This window comes from Dipodomys ordii, unplaced genomic scaffold (genome assembly GCF_000151885.1).
Source record: "Dipodomys ordii isolate 6190 unplaced genomic scaffold, Dord_2.0 Scaffold46, whole genome shotgun sequence".
Classification (NCBI taxonomy): Eukaryota; Metazoa; Chordata; class Mammalia; order Rodentia; family Heteromyidae; genus Dipodomys; species Dipodomys ordii.
This window is the reverse complement of record NW_012267262.1, coordinates 3,333,175-3,347,484: the sequence shown is the minus strand read 5'-3', so window position 1 is coordinate 3,347,484 and position 14,310 is coordinate 3,333,175. Positions and strand designations below refer to the sequence as shown.

At 34.3% G+C, this 14,310-nt stretch overlaps 1 protein-coding gene across 2 annotated transcripts in view; it reads right to left on the bottom strand.

Moving 5' to 3' along the window:
- Positions 1–8,632: 8,632 nt before the first annotated feature.
- Ano5 (anoctamin 5) overlaps positions 8,633–14,310 on the bottom strand; it is a 48,808-nt gene continuing 43,130 nt past the window's right edge. For both annotated transcript variants that reach the window (XM_013019678.1, XM_013019677.1), the window contains 3 exons: positions 12,546–12,727; positions 10,460–10,565; positions 8,633–10,022 (listed from right to left, as the gene is read on the bottom strand). In XM_013019678.1, the coding sequence (XP_012875132.1) occupies positions 9,801–10,022; positions 10,460–10,565; positions 12,546–12,727 (510 nt within the window). In that variant the 3' untranslated portion in view covers positions 8,633–9,800. The remainder of the gene's footprint in view (positions 10,023–10,459; positions 10,566–12,545; positions 12,728–14,310) is intronic.

The window sequence follows — 14,310 nt, the reverse complement described above, 5'->3', positions numbered from 1 at the left end:
TGCATATGTTCATTTGTGTGTGTATATGTGTGCGTTTATCTGTTTATTGTGGAGATTAGTTCTAAAAGTAAAAACAATGGCTTTCAAAATCTACCTATTCTTCTTACTGATCTTGAACAAATATGAATACCCATTAATCATGTTTTACTCAGATCCTCTAGTTCCTTGCTCCTATCTACAATTCTTTGAAGGACATTCCGAGTAGCAAGTATAACAATACTTGGAAATACTTCCTTTCTCTAAAAGATATGTACCTTTAAAATCATCATTATGTTATAGAAGAGATATTAAAAATAATACATCACTCATCTAAAGATAAACGGTAGGTACTCATTTGCTAAGAATTCCTTTTTCCCTCCTCTACGTATGAAAAACATTGTCAGTATCTTTGTCTAAGGTAACTGTCAACTTTCATTCTTTTTAAAATTATCTTTTAAGTAGTTGTACAAAGTGTAGTCATTTCACAAAGCAGTTCACTAATAGAATGTATCTCGATCAATGTCACCCCTTTCAACATTCTCACCCATCCTCCTAACCCTCACTTTTCTTAATTTTGTGGGATATACATTGAATTCTTGACTGCATCCTTCCACCTCCACCTGGTCTTCATTTGTTTACCCCTATGCACATAACCTCATTCCACCCCTTTCTTTTTTTAAAGTTTTTATTGTAAAGATACTATACAGAGGGTTACAGTTACATGAGCAAGGTAATGAGTACATTTCCTATTGAGCATTGTTACCCCCTCCATTGTTTTCCCCCTACCATCCCTTCCTTTCCTACCTTCCCCGAGGTTTTTTTTTTAATTGTGATTAAGTGATTACATAATTTCCCAAATTTCACAGTATTGTGGAGTAATGATGCTCATTTAAAGTCACAAGTTCATTCTAACTTTCCTGGAGCAAATTGTCTATCACAGTCTATAACATATAACAGTGTACACATATACACCATACATGTGATCAGCAGCATGGGGATATTTAGTAGTGGTTCGACCAGATGAGTGAGAGTTCTTTGTTTCTTAAGTCCTGTTAATTTTGTCGTATCACCTAACATTTTGAATTTAGCATCCACTTATCAGGGAGACCATGTACCATTTGTCTCTTTGCTCTTGGCTTACCTCACTCAACATGATTCCTTCTAACTCCATCCATTTCCCTGCAAATGCCATTATTTTGTCATTTCTAATGGCTGCATAATATTCCATTGTGTATAGATACCACAATTTTTGGATCCATTCATCTTTCTATATCCTAGCTATTGTGAACAGTGCTGCAATAAACATGGAGTTGCACGTGTCCTTGTATATTGGTTCCTGTTGTTCCGGGTAGATGCCTAGAAGTGGTATGACTGGGTCATAAGGGAGGTCAATCTTTAGCTTTCTAAGGACCCTCCAGACTGCTTTCCAAAGTGGTTGTATAAGTGTACATTCCCACCAGCAGTGTAATAGGGTTCCTCTTTCTCCACATCCCCTCCAGCATTTGTCGTTGGCTGATTTGTGGATGTGGGACATTCTGACTGGGGTAAGGTGGTATCTCAGGGTTGTCTTTTTTTGCATTTCCTTCACCACCAGGGATGTTGTCTTTATTTGCATTTCCTTCACCACCAGGGATGATGAACATTTCCTCATGTGTTTCTTTGCCATTTTTATTTCTTCATCTGAGAAGTCCCTCTTTAGTTCCCTTGCCGATTTAGTAATTGGTTTGTTAGGTTTGGGAGGGATGAGTTTCTTGAGTTCCTTGTATATACTGTATGTTAACCCCTTGTCTGATATATTGCTGGTAAATATTTTTTCCCAATTAGTTGGTTGTCTTTCTAGCTTGGTTGCGATAGATTTAGCTGTGCAGAAACTTTTTATTTTAAGGTAGTCCCATTTGTTGAGTCTCTCTCCAATTTGTTGTGACCCTGGGACTGTGTTCAGGAAGTTCCTTCCTGTGCCTATTAGTTCAAGTGTCTCTCCTACTCTGTCCTGCAGTAGTTTCAGAGATTCAGGTTTAATGTTAAGGTCTTTAATCCATTTTGAGTTGATGTTGGTGCATGGTGATAGGCTGGGGTCCACTTTTAGTTTTCTGCATGTGGCTGCCCAGTTTTCCCAACACCAGTCGTTTAAGAGGCTGTGTTTCTTCCATTGTATGTCTTTGGCTCCTTTGTCGAATATCAGCTGGATGTAGGCCTGTGGATTTATTTCTGGATCTTCTATTCTGTTCCATTGGTCTTCGGGTCTGTTTTTGTGCCAGTACCATGCTGTCTTTGTTATTATAGCTCTGTAGTAGAGTTTGAAGTTCGGCATGGATATCCCTCCCATGATGTCTTTATTCCCTAGAATTTTTTTGGCTATTCTAGGTCTTTTATTGTTCCATATGAATTTTTGGACTGTTTTCTGTATTTTAGTGTTGTATGTCATTGGGATTTTAATAAGAATTGCATTGAATTTGTATATTAATTTTGGAAGTATTACCATCTTTACTATATTAAGTCGGCCTATCCAGGAGCATGGGAGGTCTTTCCATTTCCTAGTGTCTTCTGCAATTTCTTTCTTTAACTTTTTATAGTTTTCATTAAATAGTTATTTTACATCTTTGGTTAGGTTAATTCCCAAATATTTTATTTTTTGGGAGGTTATTGTGAATGGGGTTGCTCCCTTTATTTCCCTCTCTTCTTGTACATTGTCAGTGTACAGGAAGGCAACTGATTTTTGTGGGGTTATTTTGTATCCTGCTACTTTGCCAATGTGATTTATGATTTATAAGAGTTTGGGGATGGAGTTTTTGGGATCGTGAAGGTATAGTATCATGTCGTCTGCAAAAAAGGGATAGTTTAACTTCTTCTTTCCCTATGCAGATCCCTTTAATGTCTTTTTCTTGCCATATTGCCCTGGCTAAGGGTTCCAGGACTATATTGAAGAGGAGTGGAGACAGTGGGCATCCTTGCCTTGTTCCTGATTTTAGGAGAATTGGTTGTAGCTTTTCCCCATTAAGTATAATATTGGCTATTGGTCTGTCATAAATGGCTTTTATTGTTTTTAGAAATGTTCCTTCTATTCCTATTTTCTCCAGAGCTTTTAGCATGAATGTCATTCCACTCCTTTCAAGTACCTGTTTCCTGGTGTTTATTTTGTTGAATTTTGACTTTGTCTTTCTAAGGAATTACACTACTTGAGTTCTCCTTTAAATGTCTTGTATTTCACTAAATACATTTGTACACAATTTCATATAAAGTCGCTTCCACATATGAGGAAAAATTTACAACCTTTGTCTCTCTTGGCCTGTTGACACATTTCACCACATATTTTTCCCCAAGTCTTTCCATCTTTGTACAAATGCTACCATATCACTCCTTCTAATGAATTAGTAAAATTCCATTGTGTATATATACCATATTCTCTTGATCCATTCATCCATTAAGAGGCATCTGGGCAGATTCCATACCTTGCTATGGTAAATAGTGGTGAAAGGAACATGGTTGTGTTGGTGGCTTTATTATATCCTGGCTTATAATCTTATAGCTGGATCATAGCATAGTTCTTCAGTAAGTTATTTTGAGGGACCTCCATACTGCTTCCCAGAGTGGTTGAACAAGTTTTTCTTCAAGAGTGTATTAGGGCTCCCTTTTGGTCACATCTTTGTCAGCATTTGTTGTTCCTTTTCATGATAATGGCCATTTTAAGAGAGAATCTCAGTGCTATTTAGCTTTTCATTTCTTTTATGGCTAGAAATGTTAAGCATTAAGCATTTCTTCAGCCTTTTTTTTTTCTCCAGTACTGGGCCTTGAACTCAGGGCCTGGGCACTGTCCTTAAGCTTCTTTTTGCTCAAGGTTACCACTTGAGACACAGCACTACTTATGGCTTTTTCTGTTTATGAGATACTGAGGAATCAAACCCATGGCTTCATGCATGCTAGGCAAGCACTCACTCTTCTACTGTTTGTTTAGTGGTACTAGGGATTGAACTCATAAATTTATTTTTGCTAGGTAAGGACTCTTGAATCAGAACTGCAATCCATTGTCTGGGAAATTTACCCATGATTACCTACATTTTATTGTTGTATTCCACAAGTAATCAAGTATTCCACTTGATTAACAAAATATATTTTAATTCTTCATTATAGTGGAATCCTTTTGTACTTAGCTTCTATTGACATTCTTTATGTTGTTTTTTCCCCCCCTTGGTTGGCTGTGAGGCTTGAACACAAGGCCTAGGCACTGACCCTGAGCATTTTTGCTCAAGGCTAGCATTCCACCACTTTGAACCATAGCTCCACTTCCAGTTTTCTGGTAGTTAATTGGATGTAAGGGTCTCATGGATTTTTCTTCCCGGGCTGGCTTTGAACCAAAATTCTCAGATTTCAGATCTCAGCCTTCTGAATAGTTAGGATTACAGGCATGAGCCACCAGCTCCTAGCTATTGACATTCTTCCCATGGCTCTTGGTGGACATGCACTTTAAAGGATTGTTGGTCCAGATACCAAACTTACGTTTATATTCAGTAGCCCATATCAAGCTTCTCAGGGGTCATTAATAATGTCCTCTTTTATTAACAATTCATGAAATACCACTTTCCCTTCATCTTTCCAACACTTGGTATTAGTCCTTGAAATACTTCTCATTCTAGCATGGATATCAAAGATGTCTAATTTTATTTGTCTTAGGTTCAATGGTATGCATAACTCTTCAGTCTTTTACTGGCAATTTGGATAACCTTTTTTGTGTACTATGTGATTAAAATGTTTGCCAAGTTCTACAACTGAAGTCTTTTAAAATTTGACTTTCAAATACAGAAATGTATGCATTAGATAGATAGATAGATCAATGAAATCTCTTCACCTATGGCATGCATTTTCAGATTTCAGGTCTTTTTTTGGCAGAATTTCATTATTTTTATAGAAGTCATAAACAGCTATCACTACTTTGCATGGCTCGCTCCATATTCTCTATCACTACTTTGCATGGCTCGCTCCATCTTCTCTAATTTTGACAATTTCATTATTTATGATCTTGGTGATTTCTTGTATATCAGTATTGTTAATTATTTCAAGGTATCAATTTTATCTTTTTCTTTCTATACAAGTTTCCTTTATATTTTAATAATTTCTAATATAATTATTTTATTTGCTCATTACATATCTGAATTATATCCTTCCTTGATTTTCATAATCTTTGTACGTTCAGAAATATTCATTAATGTCTCTATACATTTCTCTTAAAACGATTTAGTTGCTTCTTACAAACTTTAAAGTGTTAATCCTCATATTTATGCTTTTCATATAACAACTTAATATCCATTCCTATATCTTCTTGTGTTTTGAGTATTGTGTTTGTGTATTTTCAATGTTTGAAAAAAATTGATTTCTTTCCTAATTTAATTTACTCAGAAAAATATTCTGAATGGAACCTGAGGATAATGGCTCATATCTGAGAGGTTGAAAAAAGATCTGGAGTTGGAAGTCAGTCTGGGCTATATGACAAAATCAAGTCTCAAAGCAAACAAAAATAACAAAGATACATGTTATGAATGATTTCAGTCTTGTTTTGTAGCTCAGGACATGTCCTCTTAAAAAAAAATCCAGGAACACTTGACAAGAATTTATATGTTGCCATGATGAGATATAATATTAGTAGTCAAGTTGATTCATTGCTTTATTCAAATTTACTGTATCCTTATTGCACTTCTTACCCCAATTTTGACCGCCAGTCATTACAAGCATGTTAGCATCTCCAAAATAAAATTGTAAATTCCATATCTTAGCTGTGGTAAATAATGCTGCGATAAGAGGCCCCTCAGTAGATGACTGAATCAAGAAAATGTGGTATATATATGTACAATGGAATTCTATGACTCCATCAGAAGAAATGACATCATCCCATTTGTTAGGAAATGGAAAATCTTGGAAAAATTATATTAAGTAAGCCAGGCCCAAAGAAACATAGGTCCCATGGTTTTTCTTATTTGTAATAACTCTTATATGTCTAGGACAAGCAGAAAAGGTCAAAAGCTATGTACATATGACCATATAAGATGATGGTAAGCGAAATGAACCCCAAGACAGGGACATGTGTTTTTTTTGTTTCTTTTGTATGTTCTTCCCCCATGGTATAATCTGTTTTCACTGTATTTGATTCCCATGCCCTGTATCTTATATATACATTTTTCTAATTTGGGGAGGCAAAGGGAATAAACAAAATGCTTAAATAGGGATACAGGTTGACTGTAACAATGAGATGTATAAGACACTATGTTGAAAAGGAACTTTACAACTTGTGAGGGGGAGGGAGGGAGGAGTTGGGGAGGTAGGGAGGAAAGGGATGATAGGGAAAAACAAAGGAGGAAGTAACAATGTTTGATAGGAAATGTACTTATTACCTTACTCATGAAACTAGAACCCCTCTGTACACTATTTTTACAATAAAAACGTATTTAAAATTGTAAATTCATTATTACTTTTAGTACTATGAATATTTTTATATTTTTCTACATATTACTAGATGACTACATTCTTAGAATTATATGTATATTTTCATGTGTTCTTGAAGCCATCTTTTCATTGTTATAAAACACCTCGATCTGATATGAATATAAATCTATGTTATTTCTGTTTCCAAGGAAGCTTTGCTTTCCAAACTGTTACTTTCAACCATTCTGAGTCCTTGCATGTTTGGTAGAAGGCTCTATTGGAAGATTAAACTCTGTGTTGGTTTCCATATTGTTTCTTCCCATGGAATCTCTAGTTTCCTCAATCAGAAAATTAAAATTCACCATGAGATGGACCTAGTACTTCTTATTGTGCTTCCTCTGATTACTGGCTCTAGTTACCAGCATTTTTGTCTTATGGTATGCTTACAACGTCTTTAAATAAGTTTGTACTATTGTTCAGGAATACAATAGTCTGAATAAAATCTAGGTATTGTTACTGGTAATAAGAGAGGGGAAATAGAAGCAAGTATCTCATACAAATTAAATCACACTGTATATACTGTTAAACATTCTCATCAATTTTTACATAATTTTATATAATGTTACACAGAACAACTGAAGAGTAAAAATTGGGTCTAGGAAAAGAACACAATAATAAAAAAGGAGACTTCTCAGCTGGGTCAATACTAGTATTATGATACTGTTTCCATGAATAACTGTCTTCAATTACATAATAATTGTTATTGACTTAAGTGTGAGCATCAAGAACACTGAACTCCCTTTTTAAATGAATAGTGTGTACTCCTCATGCTGAAGAGGAATCAATCCACCAACAGTGTCTGACAGTACAAAATTACTGTGGAATCAGTTTTACTTTTGGCACATAGTAATTGTCATCTGGAAGTTTCTCTGGTTTCTGTCAGGGTCATTAGATGGCACTGGGAGGAGATCTGCCTTTCCTGCCACTCCTCCACATAATCCAGTAATCTGCCTCTCAGTGAAACCGACCACAGGTATAAAAACAGACTTTTTTCCTTCCTCCTCTGTTTGTTTCCTTTTCCTCTTCCTCTTCTTTTGACCACTAACTTAATGCTTTTTCTGAAGGAAGAACATCCAATTCAGGAGTCATAAGATGAAGTTACAGTCAAACAGCCTTTCATTTAATTAGGACATTCCCTCTAAAATACATCTACAACTGAGTTGCTTGGATGCAAAGAAAGACTGTTGAAAGCAGGGATTACTGAGGACATTTGGAAAGAGTTGAATGTGTTTGGGTACTTAACATTTTTATTTTATGTAAGATCTCAAATATTTCCTGGAATGTCCCTGGAAACAATAATCATGTACTTAAATGGAAGATAAAAACAACTGCCATGTTTGTAAATAAATGCTAACTTTTTTCAGTTGGTCAGATGCTCTTAACTTGGTCCTTCCTTCATAATCAGTGGGTGTATATGGATGAGACAAATCTAGTAAACCTTGAGGGATATGATACCAGTGTTTCATTGTAAAAATCTATGAAGCAAGGAGAAAGTACTCAGTAAGAAATTGTAAGGTGAATACAAAGTATTTCAATTATGTTTTAAAAGAAAAGTATCCATCAATTAAAAGTATTACTTATCTAAGAACAATTTTTTCTTCTGCTATTCTCCATACACAACAGAAGCGCAGATATTTCATGGTAATTACAGTTTTCCTAAGCAAAAGTATATCTCTACTATATAGGAAATACCTTTGAATTACAAGATTATTTCAAATTACTCAAATATATTCATACAGTCTACCCAGTGGATGACAAACTAATACTGCCATTACTGGGGTAACTGTCTCAAGGTACTCTAAAATTCATAATCCCTGGCCCTAATTGCTTTAATTTATATTTAATTAAATGTAATTAAATGGTATTTAATACCATCTGTTTTACATTTAGTATTGCCAATGCTGTAAGAATTTACTAACATAGATGATGATACATTATGAACTTTCTTTGCATGTGTATGATGATAAAAATCCCTGCTCCTTTGAAACTAAATAGTAATTTGTAAGTAAATATTCAAAGATTACTATAACTGGGTTGCATTTCTCACTGTATTGATTACATGTAATGCAGACATACCTATATTACTTCTATATAAATAATTGTATATATTTTGCTAAGTGATCAAAAAATGAGAATTTGTGTTCATGGATAAGGTACTAAATTTGGAATTAATAATTACCACATTATTATTCCTTTGCTGATTATTTTTGGGTGTTAATTTCTGGTTCTTATTACACTGGCAGTTTCTCTAAGGCAAGCTTACATTAAAAATGTTACATCATGTCAAATGAACAGACAATACCATTTCTCAGGTGTCAAAGGCATACAAGCAAGGCACTGAATATTTTGGAAAGTGATAGATACATCAATAAAAAAGGAGGTAAACTTATGAAAAAGTTTGAAAGTTGCATTAAAACAAAGAGATCACATTTCATAAACAATCTGTACCTAATTTATACAAAAGCTAATGCTCAAAAATGCTTCATGATACAAAATAGACATTCCAGAAAAGTGATTTTTCTAAGTTCAATAATTTTATAGATTAAAATAAATTAATTACGATCACTGTCTTGCCTTAACAACTAAGAAAATGTATTTACTTCTCTATAACTTTAATTTACCTGAAAGCTTAAAGTTACTTAATACCTTCATTATTGCTGCTGTCAGATAAGATGATCCACAGTCTTAACTACTACCAACAAAATGTTAACTTGTTTATCATTTATTGACTCTCATTTAGTCTATGTTGACTTCTGGAAGGTTGATCTGAACTTCTACTGTAGCTTTGCTTATACCAGACAACTCTAGGAACAGACTCCTGCTTTATTATTTACCCAATATTCTTTAATACACAAGTCTCCTTACATCATCTGATTTTGGTTTTCCATTTATACATTTTTAAAGGGCAGCATCACATGACTCCATAGGCCCATCACTCCCTTACTCCCTCCCCCTCTCTCTCTCTCTTTCAAATCTTGATGGGAAAGAGATATGTCACTCCACAGAAGAACACACTAATGTACAGATGCACTGGAAAGGGAAGGGAATACTCAAGGCCCAGGTTCATTCTAAACTGCAACATGATTTCCCAGGCTCCAATTCCACATGCACTTCTGACTATCATTCACAGGACCCCAGAAAGCAATACCTGGGGAGGGCCCAGAAGATGATGCACACAAGCGGTACTCTTCCAGCATCACAAAATTGGCCTCTATAAAGGCATATAAAATTTTTTGAGTAAAAAAAGAACAGAACAGGTAAATTACATACATGGCTTCTGGCCTCTAGCCCTAAACCCAGAGAATACAGAGATAGGACACTAGCAAGCCTCTGCTTGCTCACTCGGCTGGTTAGATGGTTGATTTAGCCAGCTGGACTTTGCTCTCCTCCATCATGACATGCTTGGCATATATATTATGATTAAGTGCCCACTTCTCTTTCAATTTCTTGAGCTCAAAGTCATGTAGAATCTTGACAGTCATTAACTTTTCTTGTTTGATTTTCTCTACAACGTCTTTCGGTACATCAGGTATCATCCAGGCCAACAAAAATTTAACTAGAAATGCAATGTGCTAGAGAAAATGTAAAGGAAAAGTGGAGACACGGTTAGAATAAGAAATCCTTATAAACTGTTTTACTCATTTTGATAAGCTGTGTTTGACCACAGATATCTAATAGCAATCAAGTAGATATATAATTCCTGACCTACAGTTTTCATACAAACTCTCGCTTTTTAATATGTAATTAAAATGTAGTTCAATAATTCTGATGGAACACGGTTACTAAATACATTCTTCATCCCTGCTCCCACTTGAAAAATCTAATAATAGATTTGTAAAGGATAACAGAAACCCAAACATACACAACATACACATATTTGTATAGATGTATACACACATACATAAGTATGTATACATCTATACAAAGACATAATACTAACTTTCTGATAAACAGGACCTCTGCCTAAAGGTAGAAGAGAGGAGCTGGAAGGCAAGTGAAGAGTACTTACTTCCATAACTATAATGAAGGTCATCTTGGCAGCAAGGACATGCCAAAACTGCATACTATGAGCATATTTATGTTCATGATCAGGAGGATTCCTGTAATCTCTATACCTGGAAATTGGAAACAAATGGAGTAATTAACTATAACTTCAAGTAAAGACCTGTCATCAATTCTTTATTTTCTCCTTAACCTCACCTTCTTCCTTGCTTTTCACTAACAACAAAATTAGGTCATTGGGAGGTAATTGATAACTTAAAACATTTTCTTTATTATATAAAAGCACAGACATATGCTACTTCCCTGCAGTTTATCTCTCACAGAACATAAACCAGTAAAATGTCTCTCTTGTCCTTTAAAACAAGCTTCTCAAGTGAGTTAACCAACCTTGCCATTCCCTCTTCCTCTCTTCCTAACCTTCCACACACGTAGTTCCACCCTTCTCTGACCAACATCAATTGTATTCTGTTATTAAATAAGGGGCATCCTCTTCCTGTGTTACTAATAGGACTTGATGTGGTTCACCATTTCTATTTTTTGAAGCTCTATTTCCTCTTGGATATGCCGACACTACATTCTCCCTTTTTCATACTGCCTTTCTTACATTTGTTCATTCTCAACATTTTTTTTAAAAAAAATCTCATTCTATGCTATTTAAAGTAATTAGATCCTTCTATCTTTCAAAACCTAGTCCCAGAAAGTGATGATCTCAAGAATTCTGATAGTAGTTTAAAATTAAGGGTGGGCAAATGTAGTCATAACATTAAATGTACATATGAAAATGGAATCAGGTAAATTGAGGGAATGGGTGAGATTGGAAGAGATGAAGAGGAATCATGGAAGAGGTGACACTGAATGAGTTGCATTGTATTCACAAACTAATATGTTGAACTGAAACCCCTTTGAACAACTACTTATAAATGATAAACAAGATTATGAAAAAGAAATATGATAGTTGTACTTGCACTCTGAAAAATATGCTAAGATTATTCTATATCCAATAATGTAATATAACAATGGTTTTGTCTTCCTATATCACAATATTTTTCTCTTTGTAAGAATCCCCCAAAAAATGGGATGGGGAAGGGAAAAAACCAATTGTTTAAATAGGGATACAGGTTGACCCATTGCAACAATGAGATGTACAAGACGCTTTGTTGAAAAATGAACTTCACAATTTAGGCTGGGAGTGTGGAGTGTAATTGTGGTGATGGGAGGGAAGAGATGGTAGGGGAAAAACAAAGGAGGAGGCAACACTGCTTGATAAGAAATGTACTCATTACCTTGCCCATGTAACTGTAACCCGCCTGTACAGTATTTTCACAATAAAAAAATCTTATTTAAAAAAAGAAAGATAATAAAAAAGAATCTCCCAAATAGAAATAAGTTAAAACTTTAAGTTAAGGTTAAGATTCATCTATCTATCTATCTATCTATCTATCTATCTATCTATCTATCTATCTATCTATCTATCGTTCTATCGTTCTATCGTTCTATGTATCTACTTACCTATGATCGATCTCATGATTCAACCTATCTATCTATGACTTACCAATCTTTAAGTTCTACACTACTAATATGCTCACAGTATATGATACATTGAATGTGTACAGAGTGGTTCACATATCTTCTTTCACATTCTCTACACAGAAAAAAATCCCACTGAAACTGAATGGTATTATTTAAAGGGATTCCATTATAACTTTGTTATTCCCCCTTCTCATTCAATCTCTTTGCTGAGTATACACAACCAAATCTAGGTAAATTAAGTGCATATGAACATAATCTGGCTGTGTGATGGATAAATGTCACAACTTGAAACCAAGGAACATTTGTTGGTGAGTCATCTGCTTGAAAACCATAAGAAAATAAGCAGCAATTTACACTCAATATGATTTCTTACTTTTGCACATGCTACCTTTAAAAACAAGAATCATATAAGGCATAAAGTAATGATGCAAATTATCCAAGATTTTTGTTGCCTCAAGTAAATAATTTATAGTATAAAGGTATAAAATTTGATTAAAATAGATATAAAATTGATAATTAAAATACATTTAAAAGGAAAGTTTAAAACATAGGCAAAAAGAAACCTGCAAGTGGTGAAGTCACGATTATTATCCAAAGGCATACTATGGTTTGGAAAGTCAGCTATCAGAAATATTGACAGGCTGTTGTTGACATAGCCACTCAAAGGCTGTGTGGTGTTCTGAGAGTAGGCATAATAGTAAACTAAACGAGGAATGATGTCCGATGTAAATGCAACAATAAAAGCCTGAAAGAAAAGCAAAAGACAGATGACAGTTAATCTTGCTTCAAAATGGTCAGATGTATGGAGTACATTTATACATACATAAAGGACATACAAATATTCAAGAGGTTTTGTAAGAAATTTAAACAAATGGGAACTTGGAGGTGAGAATAAGAAAGGAGTGAACACAATTGAAGTGCATTACATATATGTATGAAAACAGCACAACAAAACCATCACCACAGAAAATTAACATATGGTAATAAAAATAATTTTTAAAATATGTAATACATGTTGTCTCTCAAGCTCATGAGTCATGTAAAAACAAAATGATAAAAAAAACTATTACAGATCATAACAAGATGTTTCTTTTGGTCTAAATCACAAACTGGTTGATAAATAATGTGGAATTAAGATTCCAAATGTTTATAGCCACGAAGTAGCTAAATTGAAACTGGATCCTCCATGTATGGCTCTTTCCCCTATGTCTTGCCTTCTACTTCTTACTTTTTTGATAGATTCATAGCACAGCTCTGTTGTTCTTAATGAAATATTTTTGACAATTCCAAAAGCAAAGGTGTGTGTGTGTGTGTGTGTGTGTGTGTGTTTGTGTGTGAGAGAGAGAAAGAGAGAGAGAGAGAGAGAGAGAGAGAGAGAAGGAGAGAGAAAGAGAGAGAACTTGTAGGAGTATGTCACAGGAGGTAGAAGAGAAGGGAATGACACACAGAAGACTATGTACTAATAACTTCTTATAGTTAAGTTTAGTACAATCAATTTCAGAATATGATTCATGAGATGTTATTTTGTATTCTGTCCTAAGCTCTGAAACATATAAGTAACATATCTTTTAGGTTAGTTCAATCAGTTTAAAAACATTTGGCTCTGACATCTAGGTTTTGTTAACAGATTTTTTTTAAGCCTCAATGATTACTTCTGTAGCTAGTTCATTCAGGGTTTTTATTACTCACTGAATAAGTTCATTCAGGGTTTTTATTACTCACTGAATAAGTATGACTGCTTTATTTTATTTAAAAACTATTTCAAGAAATAAAAAAATATATCCAAAGTAGTCTCTCATATTTTTTTCAAGTGTAAGCTTTTTTTATATCTTTTTCACAAATTAACTACTGACTTGCCTAGAACTTGTATGTCTTATTGTTTATTTTCTAATTTATTTATGGTTATATTATAATTTCTTCTCTCTCTCCTCCTTTTTAAAAATACTTTGTAACATGTCTTAAGCTATATGCTTTGTTTGTATTTTTCCAGTCTTCCTTTAAATGCTTTAAAAGCATTTAACAGTTTTTGGTTTTTCTGTAACTACTGTTTCAGCTCATACCTATCAGTTCTCATGTTAATTAAAATTACTATTATTTCAATTATGTTTCTTCTTTTTTAATAATATATATATATATTATTGTAAAGATAATATAGAGAGGGTTTACAGTTACAGGAGTAAGATATAGAGCATTGTTACACCCTCCTTTGTTTTTCCCCTACTAGCCCTTCCCTTCCTATTTCCCCCAACTCCTACCTCCCCCTGCCAAGTTGTAAAGTTGGTTTTCCAGTGTCTTGTACATCTCATTGCTACAATGGGTCATCATGTA